The following is an 18357-nucleotide window of genomic DNA, read 5'->3' on the forward strand; positions in this document are numbered from 1 at the left end:
ATTTAAGGTGAGAGGAGAAAACTATAGAGGAGATGTGCGGGACAAGTTTTTTACGCAGAGGGTAGTGAGTGTCTGGAATTCGCTGCCAGAGGAGGTGGTGGAAGCAGGTACGATAGTGGTGTTTAAGAGGCAGCTTGACAAATACATGAATAGGATGGGAATAGAGGGATACGGAAGTGCAAAATGTTTTAGTTGACAGGCAATATGATTGGCACAGGCTTGGAGGGCCGAAGGGCCTGTTCCTGTGCTGTACTTTTCTTTGTGCTTTGTTCTTATTCTTTGTCTGGCCTACGTGTGGCTCCAGACCCACAGCAATGTGGTTGACTCTTAAATGCCGTCTGAACAAGGGCAATTAGGGATGGGCAATAAATGCTGGCCTAGCCAGTGACACCCGCATCCCATGAGCGAATTTTTAAAAATTGGGTGATGCTTGTCTTTTTTTCCTCTCGTTTTAAATATTTCCCATAAAGAGAAATGTTCAAAGAAGAAGCCATCTGTTTTAATGCCTTGGTGACATTTCTCTAGGATTGCGCACAGCAGTGCCCTGGCGATTGATCTTCAATCCCCGGAGACTCCAGGCCAGTCTTGGAGGGTTGGCAACCCTAGGGGTAGATGAGGAGAATTTATTTTTTTTTACACAGCAAGTTGTTGTGATCAAGAATGTGCTGCCTGAAAGGGCGGTGGATGGAGATTCAATAGTAACTTTCAAAAGGGAATTGGATAAATGTTTCCAGGGGTGAGAGACTTCCGTTACCAGGATAGATTGGAGAAATTGGGGCTGTTCTCCTTGGAGAAGGTTGAGAGGAGAATTGATGAGAGGTTTTCAAAAATATGAGGGGTCTGCACAGAGTAGATGAGGAAAAACTGTTCCCGTTGGTGGAAGAGAACCAGAGGAAACTAATTGAAGGTGAAAAGGCAGGAGAGCCAATGTGACATGAGAAAAAATAGTTTCCTTGCGCAGCGAGTGGTTAGGCTCTAGGATGTGCTGCCTGAGAGTGTAGTGGAGGCAGGTTCGATTGTAACTTTCGGAAGGGAAATGCAAAATTACCTGAAGAGAAAAAAATTGCAGGGCTATGGGGAAAAGGCGCTGGAATGGGACTAACTGAGTTGCTCTTGCAGAGAGCCAGCACAGACATGGTGGGCCGAATGGCCTTTTTCTATGTTCTAACCGTTCTATTCTATCCTATCAAATACTTGAAATAGGGAAAAAAATTTGCAGGGTTATGGGGAAGGAGCAGGGTGGAGTTGGGGGCTGTGTGGAACTCTTTAGATAGCTGTTTCAAAGAGCCAGCGCAGGCACAATGGGCTGAATGGCCTCCTGGTGTGCTGCAGGATTCTCCATTCGGGGAACTGGAACCCATACCAATTAACACTTAGAAATTGAGAACAGCTCTCTGAAGACCAGAAAACTTGCAACAAAAACCCACAGGTTCCTCTGGCATTAGAGAAAAATGCAATCTTATGATTAACCTTTCCTCTGTTCTAGTGGAAGAACGCAGAAGCAACTCCTGGATTATGTTAAAGAAGGAGGTTACAAAAAGATACAGTTTGAAAGGTGAAAATGTCTCTTTTCTACGTGTTCTGCAATTGCCCCTCTCACTTGTGCACCTTGTCCTATCAGAGGCCAACAAAAATCAGGAAAAAGATCGTTAAAACTAGTTTACTGCTGTTATTAAAATCAAAATACTGCAAATGCCAAAAATTCTGAAACACAACAGAAGCACCAACAGGTCAGACAGCATCTATGGAGAGAGAGAGAGAGAGAGAAACTGAGTTAAATATCTCAGTCCTTCATCAGCATTAAATCTTGTCTCTCCTGTAACCTCCCTGCAGCAAATCTGCTTTCTAACTCTGATCCTTCCCAGTCCCTGGTCTCCCTCAATAGTGGCCGTGCTTTCAGCTGCCGGGACCCAAAGCCCTGGAATTCCCTCCCTAAACCTCTCCACCTCTCTCTCTCTCTCTCTCTCTCTATCTCTCTCTCCTTCCTTAAGGCGCTGCTTAGAACCTGCCTCTCCAACCAAGCCTTTGGTCACCTGTGCTCCTATCTCCTCAGGTGTCTCCGTCTCAAATCTCTCCTGTAAAATGCTTTGGAATTAAGGCGCTCGATAAATACAAGTAGCCGTTCTCTCCATGGATGCCGCAGGACCTGCAGCATCTTCTCTGCTCTTTATGTATTGCATGGTTTTGCTGCATTTTGGAATCTGTGCAACATTCTGTTGTGTGCAGGAGTGCATCAGAGTGATAAATAAGTGTGTAATAGTGGGCTGGTACTGGAAGGTGACCTGTCACTGTTGAGGGTAGTCCATTGTCTATAATCTAAACCCAGGTAGCACAATGCATAGCCAACAAAAAAAAGTAGGCTTTTAGAATTAAAAACAAAACCATTGACAACTTATTGATTGATGAGAAGAGCTAATGAGACATTGAAATAGTTCAGGCTGGTAAGGGTCAATGATCGACTTCAAGTGGATGCGTCGGGCCATTCCTGTGTGAGTTCTGCCTTCCTACAAATCTCGGAGCATTGTGAATCTTTGGAATTATCTAGCCCAGAGAGCTGTGGATGCTCGGTCGATGAGTATATTCAAGACAGAGGTCGATAGATTTTTGGGCACTAAGAGAATGAAGGGATATGGGGATCGGGGTGGGGGAAGTGGAGTTGTGGTAGAAGATCAGCCATGATCTTATTGAATGCTGGAAAAGTCCCGAGGGGCCGAATGGCCTACTCCTGCTCCTATTTCTTAGGGTCTTAATGTTAGTGAAAACACTGTGAGATTGAAGCCAATTCTGCCACTGACATCACACTCCAAGAACTGTATCTGCTGTTATTGAAATTTATAAGATCCTGAGGGGACTTGACAGGGTGAATACCCAGAGGATGTTTCCTCTTGTGGGGGAGACTAAAACTAGGGGACATAGTTCAAAAATAGGAGGTCTCCCTTTTAAGACAGAGATGAGGAGAAACTTCCTTGTCCCCAGAGAGCAGTGCAGTTGCAGTGCTGGGCAGTTACATTTATTTAAGGCAGAGTTAGACAGATTTTTGTTAGGTTAGGGAGTCGAGGGTTATTGGGGGCAGACAGGAAAGTGGAGCTGAGACCACAACCAGATCAGCCATGGTCTTAAAGAATGGTGGAGCAGGCTTGAAGGGCCGAGTGGCCTATTCCTGCTCCCATGTTCCTAAACATCCATCTCTTCCTTCACTCTTCCCTGCTCGCGCTCTCTTTCTCACACACACTTTTCTCATCAATCTTCGTTCCTTTCTCCTCCTGTGGCCTGTTTATTGTTGTGCTGTTTGTTTTTATCTCTCTCTTTCTCTCGCTCTACTTGATGTCATTACGGGAACACCATCGGCACACAGATTCACGTGGCCCTCTCAGACCGGGGAACATTTCGCGTGGCGATTTCTGCGGCTGATCCACTGCATTGAAGTTGTTAACCTGTGCTTTGCTCTGGCATTTCCACTTTCAGTGCAAGTAAACCATCCCTAATCAGAGAGAAGTCGCTTCCTGTCGCTAGTGTTTTTTTTCTGAGGAGTGGGTGGAAATGGGTTACTATTCAGATTAATCATTGCCGTTAACGCTGTTGTGCACTCATCTTATTCTTTATTTCACTTTCAGGAAACATAGTAAAATGCGATCCATCCAAAGTTTGCCTGAACAGCCGACACTGGTGCCAAAACAAGTCAGTAAATCAAGAATATCGCCTAGCAAAGAGGTTTATTGCAGACGAGGCCTATTTTGTTTTATTTTCACTTGAGTCAGTTGAATGTTAATGACATAAAGGGAGGAATGTATACAGGGGTCATGGAATGGCCAGAGGCGATGGTGGTGGAGCACAGAAGCCCTGACCTACTTACCGTAACAAACTGGTCACAATCTGATTTTTAAAAAACTTCCTTTGAAAAGAAGAGCGTAAGTAAGGAGAAAGATGTCTCCACTGGCAGGGACACTGGGTGACCAGAGGACCCAGATTTAAGATGACTGGCAAAAGAGCCCAGGAAATGTTGTGATCCGCAACGCGCTGCCTGAAAGGGCGGTGGAAGCAGATTCAATAATAACTTTCAAAAGGGAATTTGATAAATACTTGAGAAGGAAGAATTTGCAGGGCTATGGAGGAAAGAGCAGGGAGAGTGGGACTAATTGGACAGCTCTTTCAAAGAGCCAGCACAGGCACGATGGGCTGAATGGCCTCCCTCTGTGCTGCATGACTCTAACCTCCGCTTCGCTAGTGTAAATAAACAGTATTAAATCACATGCAATGCTTGTTAAAATAAAACTTGTGTGCGATATTTGAAAATATCAAAGCTCTTTCATTGTTTGACAATATCAGATGATTGACTTTTTCTGAGAGTTTCTCTAGGGGGGGTTTATTTAGTTAAAAACCATAATCTGTAAAGGATTGAGCGCGGTTCCCATTTCAGTCCCTGGCCTGTGCTGAGCTAGTTGACCTCAGGCTTAACAGTCGTGCGTTTTGGTGAGTGAGGGGGAAGAATTCAACCCACTCCACGTGACCAGCCAGATGACCCCTTACAGTGCGGACGCCAGGTTGTGGACAACAACAACAACAACAACGTGCATTTATATAGCACCTTTAATGTCGTAAAACATCCCAAGGCACTCCACAGGAGCATTAGCTGACCCAATTTGACATTGAGCCATGTATGAGGGTATCAGGACTAGTCAGAGAGATAAGCTTGAAGCCGCGTCTCAGTTTAGTGGGAGAGGTCGAGGTGTTTAGGGCTGAGATGTGTAGAAATTTCTTCACTCAAAAGGGGTGTGAATTTTTAGAATTCTCTACCCCAGAGGATTGTGGATGCCCCACCGTTGAATATAATTAAGGCTGGGTTAAACAGATTTTTGGTGTCTCAGGGAATCAAGGAATATGGGGAGTGGGCAGGAAAATGGAGTTGGAGCCCAAGATCAGCCATGATGATTTTGAATGGGCGAGCAGGCTCGATGGGCTGAATGGTCTCCTGCTCCTATTTCTTGTGTTCGTTCAAAATTGGGAGGAAAAATTACTGAGGGTTTTATTTTTTTTTAAAAGATTGCACAGAAGTATTTTACCCAATAACTTATTTCCAAGGTGTCTCTTGTCTTTCCAGAGCGGTAGTTTTACCTTCGGGGAGCGGTCAGCGTCGACGGGAGCACCGTCTCCCAGCCAGAGGAAGGACCTCGGGGTTTCCCGGTCATCGGCTGAAGACGGGGTTGAGCAAAAGAGCCCGTCACCATCGAGCAGCCCAAAGAGGGACAGACAGGAGGAAACTGCGAGGGACAAAGCTCACCAGGCAAAGGCCCAAAGAGAGCCACAGAATGCAGGTCCAGCATCTCAAACTGCTCATGGGAGCAGCTGTTCCATTCCTTACATTGACGGCAGTGATATAGATAGTGAGCATGACTTGATCAGAGGGCGGATAAACAGGTCGAGGTCAAAAACAAATGACAATTATGAGGATGAGTTTAGCAGCGGCGAATACTTTGAGGAAAGGGATGAGAGTGTGGCCCACCTTAGATGTATGGGGTCCTCTGATTTCCAATTCTCAGGTACTCCGATCCACATTAGGGGAGAGCTGACGGACGAGGAACTCTCCCTGTACACCGGGAGGACTCCTCGAATGCCCAGACACAGCTCTTTGCTTCACGAGGTATTTCGTGGCCCAGAAAACCAGAGCCCCTCAGCCACGCCAATACGCCCAGCTGGTAAAGAGACAAGTCCCAATGCCAGTGTTAACAGGGCAGGATCCAAGGGCACTATTGTACAAAACGGCCATTGTAGACACAGACTAGAAGATACAGATAGCCGTACACACAGCCAGCATGTTTACAATAACTATTCCCCCACTTTAAGGCCAGCACATTCACAGAGGGCTCAGGGCAACCGAAATAGGTCAGAGACTGACCCATTCATCCTCAGTCACATGGCCTCCACCCCGTTGAACGAGTACAGGAGCAGCAGCCAACGCAAGCCCTGCTCCCCCAGAGCGCCATACCCAGAAGGCAGACACGTGGCCAACAGCCACCTCTCTGCTGCACTCACAAAGTCGAGTCCACCAATTCAGAGGCTCTTCCCAGCTGGCCTTGTGGACCGTGCAACAGGGGGCCAGTTGATGGACGGGTCGACCAGCAGCGGGACAGAATCCAGCGACTCCGACTCGGAGGCGATTCATTCGTTCAGTCACCCGCTGGTGCTGGGGAACCCCATTGCCGTAAATTCCTCGGCGAGGCCACGAGAGACGTTTTCTTTCGGGAGTCTGCAGCTAGAGGAGGAATTGGAAGAGGACAGTTCGATTAGCTTCAGTGACCCGGACGAAAGCAGTCCGGTGAGCAAACATGGTGTCATCACATGTTAGAGACTCTTCAGCAGTCTCTGAACTCTGTCCAGTCTCTGATCGACAGTCATATACTGCCAGTTGGTTGTCTTCCTGTGCTAAAACTATCATCAATACTTGTCCAGGCATAAACTAGGGACCAGTAAATACTATTGTAATATCCCACAGTATTCTCTGATTAACAAAGTGGCATCTCTAATACTATGCCAACGGCCATTGATGGCGTTGCAGGAGATTTTGTCTGGCTGGTGTCCGTGTACAATAGCAACATCTTAAAGGCTCCTTGGCAGGGATTAATGTTCAGGAGTTGCATCGGAAACGGACTGTACATTGCTGTTTACAGAAATATTTAGGAAGGAGAGATAAAAGGCAAAAAAAAATGTTTAGAACTAAAACTCAATGTCTAACTGTCTTTAAAAAAAATTGAGGTTAAGTTTTCAAACAGTCAACAAATGCTGTTAAAAATGAAAGTAGATGCAATGAATTACAGTTGACAAAAAAACTTTTTAACTAGTGACTCCTATTAGAGGGAACCAGGTACCCCACTCATGATAGGTCCACCCTTGGAATTTATGACTAAGATGAAGCCTAGAGACAGCTTAAAGTTACGATGTTGTTTGTCACTGCTGATATCTACTTGTTCCCCATTGTGCACCAACTTACTCTTTGTAGCATTGGGCACCTATTGCAGGACACGTTGGATGGTAATAAGCACGAACTGGCAGGACCTCAGTTATACTTCAGACTGTGAAGGATTGATAATTGAGGGGTATTCAGGTGTCAAGCAATCGCCTTCATATGTTTCCACGCTGTAGATAAAGATAATAATGGATGCTTGGTTTAATTGGAAAGGATGGAGGGAGAATGGCGATGATTGATGTTAGTCCAATAGTTTGGTTTATCCTTTCTGATGAACTTAATTGACGTAATTTTGTGAAGTTAAGTATTTAGACAGAACTGAGGTAGATCTAGATTTTTACAGCAGTGGGTTGGAGACCCTTAAAGGACTAAAGTCTAGTATTTTGTGTACTTTTATATGCGTGTGTGTCTTTGTCTGTCTATTTAAATATATATGTATACACATCTTTGACAAGTGACTTGATAACCTGTGTAGCTGTCAGTATTAAGTGAGCTTGTTGAGTGAAATTGAACGGTCGTTTATATAGTAAACTGGCTAGGTGTACAATAATTGTGACAAAGTCGAATCCTGCCAAAACCGTATTGCCCACTGATTTTGAAAGTAGAAGGGTCATTTGGTGGAAATTGATTGAAACTGTTCACTTGCGTTAAGAAGTATTTACACAACTTGTTCTTACTTTATACATTGACAGTTGTTATATATAATACAGATCCTCAGACTACTGTTACTGCATGGCCCTCTAACAATTCAAAGAACAGCCAATCTTTCATCAAAGGAAGGAAAATTAAATCAAAGCAAAATTCAAAGTTAAGAAAACATCATAAATTTTAACAAAATTTATTTTCATCGTATCAAACCCATTATATTTCAGCTTTTTAAAGAAAAACTAAGCTCGGTTTCGAGTATTAGTGTGGATAGGGCGGGAAACTCTAAGATGTGAAGGGTGAGTTTCATCTTGCCAGTGATGCGTAACAGCCGGTCATGCTTCAGTGGTGGGTTAGTCCTACACTTGGCCCAATTCAACCTGAGGGAAGTGAATATTGGGTGCAGTATAAGACTTTGGTGCACTAACGCCCATTGCACACGACTGGCAAGATGAATTCCACACACGTTGATCCTGCACAAGGAACAAAACTCAACATCCCAAGTGTTAGCAGCAAAAGCATACCACACCCTTACTTTGTAAGACTCACGTGTACAGCTTTGGTCTCCATACTTAAGCAGGGACATACTTACTTTGGAAGAAGTTCAGAGAAGATTGACGCGGCTGACTCCTGGGATGAAGGGGTTGCCTTTATGAGAAAAGGTTGGACAGGCTGGGCCTGTACTCATTGGAGCTTAGAAGGATGAGAGGTGATCTGATTGAAACATATAAGTTTCTGAGGGGGGTTTGACAGGGTAGATGCTGAGAGGATGTTTCCCCTTGTGGAGGAATCTAGAACAAAGGATTTAAAAATAAGGGGTCTCCCAATTAAGACTGAGATGAAGAGGAATTTCTTCTTGTGGGGGGTTGTTAGTCTTTGGAATTCTCTTCTCCAGAGAGCATTGAAGGCTGGGTCATTGAATATATTCAAGGCTGCGTTAGACAGATTTTTGATAGACGAGGGAGTCGAGGGTTATTGGGGGGGCAGACAGGAAAGTGGTGTTAAGGCCCCAATCAGATAAGCCATGACCTTTTTGAATGATGGAGCATGCTTGAAGGGCCGAATGGCCTACCCCTGCTCCTATTTCTTATGTTCTTGTGTCCTTTGATGTGTAAAAGTGACCATTTCCCCTCAGTCCTGTGGCTCACGTTCTTTAGAGGATGGGAAAAGATTCCTTTGAATAGAGGATGAGTTCATTTGGTTCTGCCTGGAATCTGGTGAGTTATTGCATCAAGTACCTGAGACATGGAAATAAATTATCCTTTCTCTTTGCTTCTTCCCTCGATGCCTCTCCCAGCCCCAACTGCCAGACTAAATTTAGCTGCATTTGCCTTTCCTGGAAATTTTGCATAAATTGAGCATTTTGTGGTCACATTCCGGGATTGTCCGATGCAGTCGAGTGAGTCACCCTGTCCGATCAAAATGATTGGAAACAGGATCAACTGAGCAGTTACCCGGAGTGTGTTATTTAGGCAGCTGAAAAGCAAGGAAGGAATTTTTTTTTTTCGATGAAGGGTAAATAGGTCGACCTGAGGACTATAAAACATCTGTCAGTTGGCAAGAACTGGTGTTTTTCATCATTCCAAAGCACATAAACCTTGAACCCCTTCAGAGCACCGTAGTCAATACAATGCAAATTCAAGTATGGGTTTTGAAAAAGGCTTGGCACTTGTCAGCTGCTGCAGGTTGGTATATTATTCCTGATCAGCTGTTGCATCCCAGGTCTGGGTACTGAATGGGGCTTTGCATTTTTACCAACCTTGTACAATGGTGATAATCGTAACCCCTTCCTTACCTAGTGGCCAGCTTGGATGGGTGAAATACTAGCCCAATAAGATGATGGCCAATCCTCTGTCCTTTTCCCCAGCTCTGTGGTTTGTCGAGCAATCGGCTGACATCCAGGTTGCATTGAAGAAGCAGAGTATCTGAGATTGGACTGAGTAGAGATTGCCCTGCAGCTCCCTCAGGCCGTGTGTGCAGATGCACCGTATAATGCAACGCCAAGCTGCACAGAGCGTAAGGGGAGGAATTTTACCCATCCCCTGCCTGCAGTTTTGATGGCAGGGGATCTGTAAAATGCGACATGTGGTCAGCTCGCCACCTACCCACCTGCGGCCGCCCTACCTCCCATATTAGGGGAGGTAGTAGAGCAGCCGGAGGGCCAGTCCAAGGGTATATTAAGGCCCTTACGTGGACAATTAACGGCCACTTAAGTGCCTCACCCTGCCCCCCACCGCTATTTTACCCATGGCTGGAGGAGGCCCATGTTGAGCAGGTATCCCAGCAGCTCTAGCTGCAGGGGCTGGTCTTGGGCAAGGGAACGGTACCTCTTTTGGAGGTTCCCTCTGCCCATCGAGGGCACCCTTTCTCCAAGATCATCCACCCCTTTATTCCTTCACCCCCCAGGCCTCTCAAACATGGCTCCCCAACCCCTTCACTTTTCTCACTGGGTTTCCTGGGGTGGGAAACCCCACCATCCAAAAAGTCCTGCCCAAGATCTCAGATTTAATCCTGGTGCAGTAGCCGGCCAGAGCATTAACTGTCCCCTTGAAAAATTTGTCATTGGCTGAGGTAACAGAGGGTGGTTGATGACCCTGACGCCTTCAGCTGCAGAAGAGAGAAGATTGGGAATAAGAGAAAACAGCAAAGTGAAGACATTAAAGGGGAACAATTTTAACCAAACTCGCCTGTCTAGAAACTGACAGGATCGGGGGGCTATGTTGGAATTAAACCCCACCTGATTGAAGTGAACAAAGTATCTGTTAGGATATAAAATCCCCATTCCACGGGGATCCTATTTGGTTAGTTAAAAAAAAAACATTTATATGGTGCCTTTCATGAGCTCAGGACATCCTAAAGTGCTTTACAGCCAATGAAGCATTTTTGAAGTGTAGCCAGTGTTGTAATGTAGGAAACACAGCAGCCAATTTGTGCAAGGCAAGCTCCCACAAACAGAAATGTGATCGTGACCAGATAATCTGATGTTGATTGAGGGGTTAATATCGGCCAGGACACTGGGGAGGACTCCCCTGCTCTTCAAAATAGTGCCAAGGGATCTTTTACATCCATCTGAGAGAGCAGACAGGGCATTGGTTTAAGGTGCCATCCAAAAGACAGCACCTCTGCCAGTGCAGCACTCCCTCAGTACTACACTGGAAGGCTCAGCCTATATTTTTGTGCTCTAGTCTTTGGAGTTTTCTTTTAATTTATCCTTTTCATGAGCTCTGGGCATCGCTGACAAGGTCAGCATTTGTTGCCCACCCCTAATTTCCCTTGAACTGAGTAGCTTGCTAGGCCACTTCAGAGGGCAGTTAAGAGTCACTCACACTGCTGTGGGCCTGGAGTCAAATGTAGGCCAGACCAGGTAAGGACAGCAGATTTCCTTCCCTAGATGGATTTTTACGACAATCAACAATGGTTTCATGGTTGCCATTACTAAGACTAGCTTTTCAATTCCAGATGATTAATTTTGTTTAAATTCCACCAGCTGCCGTGGTGGGATTTGAACCCTTATCCGCAGAACATTAGCCTGGGCCTCTGGATTATCAGTCTAGTGACATTACCACTGCGCCACCAGTGGGACATTGATCCCAATAGCTCAATAGCTCATCCAATGCAGGCAGTACAAGAAGAACTAATAGAGTGAAGGAACATTTTGAGTCCTGGAGATCTGCAACTACTGAGTTGCCAAGCTGAAAAATTCTTCTATATTTGCTTGTCCCAAAGGCCTATTTTACCTATTAGTAGAGCAGAGATGAGATTGCCTTTTCCAAAAACAAGCACTGTAAATGAAACACCAGAACAGGGATGACTACGAGAGATCGTTATCATTCAGCACGTGGAGTGAGAGCCTAAACCAGTGACTGGAGTTGTGTGGAGCTCCTGGATTGTTATTGGGAAGCTGTCCCCTTCCCCTTGCTGTATCGGTCCTCAAACCAGAAGGAACTAGTGCAGAGGAGAAATGGTTCCCCTTCGATCCTCTGTTTGGAGAATGGTCCACCTTCTTTAAAAAAAAAATTACACGTGTTGTTCCATAACACGTGTCATGTTCTTGTGCCATGCATCTGCACTGTTAACACTGGCTTCAGAATCCAACCACAGGAATGAATGTCTGAAGAGCAGAGGGCTGGTAGTATAAGAAATTCCCCAGATCTTGCCTTTAATCCCTGATGTCAATAAATGGGATATTTCCCCTAAACGAATGGTACAAAGGACATTGTCATCCTCCCAGGTTAACTGCTCCATCTCATGTTGAGATGTTTGCATAATTCAGCCATTCAGGAGGCCATTCAGCCCTTCAAACCTGTGCCCCCGTTCAGTTAGTACACGGCTAATCCATATCTTAGCACCATATAGCTGCCTTTAACACCAAGGCTGCATAATAAGGGAAAGCTGTATTGATACATGAGGGAGCAAGGATTTGAAGGATATGCTGTTAGATTGAGATTGGAGTAGGGTGGGAGGAGGCTCATGTGGGGTATAAACACCAGAATAGACCAGTTGGGCCGAATGGCCTGTTTCTGTAAATTCTGTGCAATCTATTCACTATAACCCATGAAGGTGTTTTTGAGAATTTTCATTATAAATAATCTTTCCACCACTTAGCTGACAGAGAGACAGTTTTTGGTATAAAATTCCACAATTCTGCTCCAAGAATGTATTGATGCCAATTGCTCTATTTTAACCCCTTCTAGCAGCAGCTACACAATGGCACTATCTTTGCAGCACCTGTGTTCAAATGGCGCACAGGAGGAGTGTATTTCATTTTATTGAATGGTCAGGAACAATCTTTGCACTTTTGTGCCAATCTATCTCTGCAACCTCCTCCAGACCTACAACCACCTGAAATCTCTGTGCCCCTCCAGTTGTGTATTGTCAATTTCCCCATTTCCATTGATGGCCGTGCCTTTAGCTGTCTGGGCCTAAGCTCTGGAATTCCCTCCCTAAACTTTTCACCTCTTTACCTCTCATTCGTCCTCTCTGTTGCTCCTTAAAGCCTACGGTTATCAACTTAAATGTATTCCTGGAGGTGCCATCACATCACTTTCCCCCACACTCCAGCCATTAGTTGGCCAATGCATCCATCCTACGCCAATTGGAAAGCAAAAGGACTCATTACCCAATTGGATGATGCTTGACTGTCAGCCAAACAGCCTTCTGCACGCGCACCCACCCCCACCCGATTTTCAATAGCTTTGTAGCTGGTAAAGAAAAATGTTCAAAGAAAATGACAAAAAAAACAATCTGTTTTAATGCCCAATGATTTTTCTCCAGGGTTGCACACAACAGTGTCCTGGAGATTGATCTTCAATTCCTGGAGACTCCAGGCCAATCCTGGAGGGTTGGCAACCATATTAAAACCTAGCTCCTTGACCAAGCATTTGACCAAATGCACTAACATCTCTGCATGTGGCTCGGTGTCAAACTTCGTTTGATAACACTTCTATGAAGCACTTTGGGCTGTTTTACTATGTTATAGGTGCCATATAAATACAAGTTTTTATAGAATGCCAAGATAAAGGGAGCATAACCTTAAAGTTAGAGTTGGGGCGTTCAGGGGTAATGTCAAGAAAAACTTCTTTACACAAAGGGTAGTGCAAATCTGAAACTCTTTCCTGTGGAAAGCTGTTGAGGCTGAACGATCAATGAACATTTCAGCACTGAGATTGAAAGATTTTCACTAAGTAAAGTTATTAAACGTGATGGAACCAAGATAGGTAGATGGAGTTAAGATACAGATCAGACAGATTTGAGGGGCTGAATGACCTCCTTCTGTTCCTTTGTTACTCTAGCTATGTTTACATGGGTAACACTGTACAGAAATGAATTCCTTCCTAATTAAATAATGACACTTGGCCAACACTCATCTTAATGATCCAGAGCTTTCCAATAGCTTTAGTGCCATATTTGCAAAGCACTTATCATATCCCTGGTAACCCCTTGCAAAGCACTTATATCCTGGGGGTTACCAGTGACCAGAAACTGGACCAGCCAGACTTCCTGACTCCCCAAGGCCTGTCCACCATCTACAAGGCACAAGTCAGGAGTGTGATGGAATACTCTCCACCTGCCTGGATGAGTGCAGCTCCCACAACACTCAAGAAGCTTAACACCATCCAGGACAAGGCAGCCCGCTTGATTGGCACCACATTTACCACTGTCAACATTCACTCCCTCGACCACCGATGCACAGTAGCAGCAGTGTGTGTATCAACTGCAACATGCACTGCAGCAACTCACCAAGGCTCTTTAGACAGCAACTTCCAAACCCACAACCTCTACCATCTAGAAGGACAAGGGCAGCAGACACATGGGAACACCACCACTTACAAGTTCCCCTCCAAGTCACTCACCATCCTGACTTGGAAATATATCGCCGTTCCCTCATTGTCACTGCCACAAAATCCTGGAACTCCCTCCCTAACAGCACTGTGGGTGTACCTGCACCATGTGTATTTCCAATACACTTTCTAACGGTGTTGGGGGGGGGGGTTCTGACTGATTAGAGATGCCTTGCATACAACAGTGCTGAGTAGACATTATACTGACCATAATCTGTTACCCGAAACTTACAAGGAATAAAGTGTGATGGTCTCAAAGTTTCACCCCAGCCCTAGTGCGTCAGACCGTCTGTAGAAAGTCGAAGGCCCAGATTTTGGTCAGCACTGATTATGAAGATAGCTACCCATACCCAGTAGTTCTCTGGTGGTGTGGATTTCCCCCTTCCCGATGTCAGCTTAAACCTGGCGCCAAGTCAGGGGGATTCTCAGGCGTGTAGCAGCAGCGATGTCGTCAAATAAACTGAGCAGCCACTCACATTAAAATATTCGCAGAGAGCAAACCAGGCAGCGAAATGCGCTAATTGTCACTCGCTTTTCATAAAAAGTTTACAGAGGATCAAAAATCATTTGGACATGCACGTGGCATGAAGATAGAAGCTGAAATATCAAACCAACTACATTTTTAAAATCTTCAGGCATACGTGGATTATTTTTTAATATAGTCAACTTGACATTCCACAAATATAATTAGTTTTTCAGGGCCAGTGAGGCTGTTCAGAAGTAATTATGAACTTAGTAAACCATTAAAAACACAGTTACACCTATTTCAACAAGGTGTCATTTTTTCAAGTTTTTACAGGGCAACTAACAGCATAAAAAGGGCACATTTTCGTCAGTTCAGTGATTACTAGTTAATTAAAGCCTGGGGGGTAGGGGGTGGTGTGGGGGAGGTGATGACTTCAACAGCGCATCCTATGGGAATCACTGGCAGCAACTCCTGGGTTTCTGTGTTTCCCTGTGCACGTGTGGATTCCAGACTTTGCTGTCAGTTTCAGCAGAGTAATGGCAACAAACGATAGTTTCGCCTCATTAATACCACTAAACCCAGTTCGTCAGGTGATTCTTCCAGAATTTCACCCCAGTCCCTCGGTTTGTCAGACTGGCTGAAGGAGGCCATTTTCCCTAGCAAGGATATATCTGTACTTGCTCCCTGGACGATATTCCCAAAAGCAGTTGAACCTTTTGCAAACTTGAGCCTCTTTCATGATCAAAGAAAAGTAGAGTACAGCAAATGTTAGAGTTGGGTTTGATTCTAGGCATACAGGTCAAAGAGATAATTGTTCTGCTGCCTGTGAGACTTTATTTCCCATGGACCCCCGACTAATATCAAAGGATCAAAATTAATTACACCAGAAGCCGGGAGCGGGACCATCCAATCAGTTCTGCTTCTAACTTAAAATTCCATTGTGCTGATTCTGGGCAGCAATCAAGTCTTAACAAAAAAAAACTTTTTTTTTTAAACTAGCAAAAGTTAGGGTTTTCATTCTCATTCTTGTCATTTGTCCTTAAGGGGAATATGATAATATTAAAAATTGTGTGTTTCCTGTGTAATGTAAATACAGTGGTTCTGTCAGCATGTATCTTTATGAAACAGCTCCTCTCGCTCTCTCCTTGCTTTCAATGCATGTTGGGCTGTTCTCGCTGTTTGTAATGTGCTCCAAATGTTCTTTTCCATAATGCAAAATTGTTTGTACACACAAGTGCGTGCTCTAAGGCAAGTGATCCTGTTAAGGTGAAGGTGGCTTCCATAAGAGGGGACTGTAATAGAATGACGCAGTGCAGAGGGAGGCCATTCAGCCCATCGTGCCTGCACCAACACTTTTGTAATTGCTGTGCTAGAGAAACAAGGGGTGGGGGGTGGGGTTCCATTGTAACTTTTCTTCTTTATTAACAGGATCACTGCTTTACCTGGTGAGAAAGCTGCTTTAAAGAGACAGTTGTTGTTGACCTATATTGCGCATATAGTTTTAAATCAGTTTTAGGATTGGATATATCTCCCAATTAGCCCAGTATTCTCAAAACAAACTACACACAAGAGCACAAGAAATAGGAGCAAGAGCCATTTGGCTCCTCGAGTCTGCTCCGCCATTCAATAAGATCATGGCTGATCTGATTGTGGCCTTAACTCCACTTTCCTACCTGTCCCCCATAATCTTTGTAGATCAAAAATCTGTCTAACTCAGCCTTGAATATCTTCAAAGACCCTGCCTCCACTGCTCTCTGGGGATTGGAGTTTCAAAGACTGATGGCCCTCTAAGAGAAAAAAAATCTTCTCCTCATCTCAGTCTTAAATAGGAGGCCCCTAATTCTTAAACTAGACTCCCCCACAAGGGGAAACATCCTCTCAGCATCCACCCTGTCAAGTCCCCTCAGGATCCTGTACATTCCAATAAGATCACCTCTTATTTTCTAAACTCCAATGGGTATAAGCTCAACCTTTCCTCATAAGATAACGCACTCATACCAGGAATCAGTCAAGTGAACCTTCTCTGAACTGCTTCTAACACAATTATATATTTTCTTAAGTAAGGAGACCAAAACTGTATACAGTACTCCAGATGCATCTGACCAAGGCCCTGTACAACGGTAGCAACACTTCCCTACTTTTATACTCAATTCCGCTCTAGGAGTGCTTATTTAGTTTGTAAGCACAGTGTGCATGAAGGACATTTTTCAGGATTGAATCCTTTGCCTTGAGCCAACCCAGTAGCCCCCTTCTTCTTTTCATCCAATCCAAGTGCAAAAATGCTTTCCCTTGTCAGATTCACTTTAGAATCAGTTCTTGGCTTGAGTTCCAGGCCACTGAGGGCAGAATGGATCCACTGACTGAATCCAGCCAACCCCATTATGATCCCCTTTCTGCCAATGACTCGGGCTATGGGCCCGCCCTGAGGGGACAGATTTCCAAATGACAAGAAGGCGTCAATAGTGTAAAAATTATGAGGCCCAAAATTCTGATGGCTTCTTACACCACCGGCAGAATCAACCCTTTTCCAGGATATTTGGCCCTGTCTCAAACTGCGGGGTCATTAGCAAAGTCAAGATGGATGTCTGACCAAGTTCTGGCAGGTCTGAGCACCTCAGCACCGTACACCGAGGGAAAGCCAAGGGACAGCCTCACAGGGAGAGAGGTAGAGAAAGCTTTATGCTCTCTAAGGAGCTCTCGTTTCAACTTTGGGACCAATTATCTTCTCCTTGAGTTTCTTTTTTTAACAATCGTGCAAAATAGAACCAGTCACCTGCTTGCAGTAGGCATGGGTTCACATTGGTCCTATCGGATGGTGCACCAAACAGAATTTTCCCAGGAAATCTAGGAAGTCCCCCCTCTTCCACCTCTACCCCTTGAGGTTAGCAAGCAGAGCAGAGCTCCATAGAGAACCAGCATGGACTTGATGGGCCAAATGGCCTTCTTCTGTGCAGTAATGACAATATGATTCTGTGCCCAAGGTCCTTTCCCACCTGAATTACCTGGCCTCTTCTCTACGGGCTGAATCCTAGGTTAACCTAGGTTAAACTAATCAGTTTCATTCCCCTGCCACCCCCAGCAGTACGCCAGACATGGCTAAGATTAGGATTGCCAACAGATTATCCTGAAGCCTCCAAGAATAGATGGTTAATCTCCTGGAACCTGCAAAGAGAAAACAAAACAAATCATAGAGGTGCTTTTAAAAAAAAATTTCCCCATTAAAAACCCATTTAATAGTTATAAAAATATTGGTGCTGTGGGTGGGGTAAGGCCTCTTTGACTGAGGGGGCTGATTGGAGGCTTGCGGTCATGTGATGTAACCTCCAGGAATGTGCCCAACCAGAGTTGGCAACTCGAGGTTACTGTGGAATTTCAATCCCCATGTTTAAATCTCCTCTTCTAGCAGCAGTTTCCTGGAGTGTAGTCTCTCTGTGTAGTTGCACAACACGTCCCAGGATATTTCAAGTTTGTTGCTGTAGAAGTGCTAATGCAGCTCAAGAGTTTTAGATTAAAAAATGGATAGATTAATAAGACGGATACTGTCTGTTTAATGCACCCTCTCTCTCCTTTCTGTGATTTTGATTACTAAAGCATGTAATAATAAAGATCTTGTAGTTGCACTTTATCACAGTAGCCCTTAGCTTGGTGAATGCTAAAGCATGTTGGGCCCAAACTGCTTATTAACTTTGAATAACAATGTTCTGAATGTATGCATGAAATCTTTTATCCTTTGTTTTCTTGCATAAGCTGAATGGTATTTTCATGTCTTACATACTTTCTGAACTGCTTGTTGCTGTATAAAATTGTCAACCCTTTTTATTTTTGGCCAACTGCTTAACTTGCTGGTCAGTGAAGACTTGTGCATTAACTCTTCCTGACTAAACACCTTCGCAATCATTTTCTCATACTGGCTGATTGACGTTTTTCACCATTAAAAATATGGA

General features: G+C 44.6%; 1 protein-coding gene across 1 annotated transcript in view; it reads left to right on the forward strand.

Annotated features, from left to right (window-relative positions):
- farp1 (FERM, RhoGEF (ARHGEF) and pleckstrin domain protein 1 (chondrocyte-derived)) overlaps window positions 1-18357 on the forward strand; it is a 265170-nt gene that overhangs the window by 158819 nt on the left and 87994 nt on the right. The window contains exons 11-13 of the mRNA XM_078546027.1: window positions 1487-1555; window positions 3615-3678; window positions 5099-5312. Of these exons, the coding sequence (XP_078402153.1) occupies window positions 1487-1555; window positions 3615-3678; window positions 5099-5312 (347 nt within the window). The remainder of the gene's footprint in view (window positions 1-1486; window positions 1556-3614; window positions 3679-5098; window positions 5313-18357) is intronic.

This window comes from Cetorhinus maximus, chromosome 7, assembly GCF_964194155.1.
Source record: "Cetorhinus maximus chromosome 7, sCetMax3.hap1.1, whole genome shotgun sequence".
NCBI classification, from domain to species: Eukaryota; Metazoa; Chordata; class Chondrichthyes; order Lamniformes; family Cetorhinidae; genus Cetorhinus; species Cetorhinus maximus.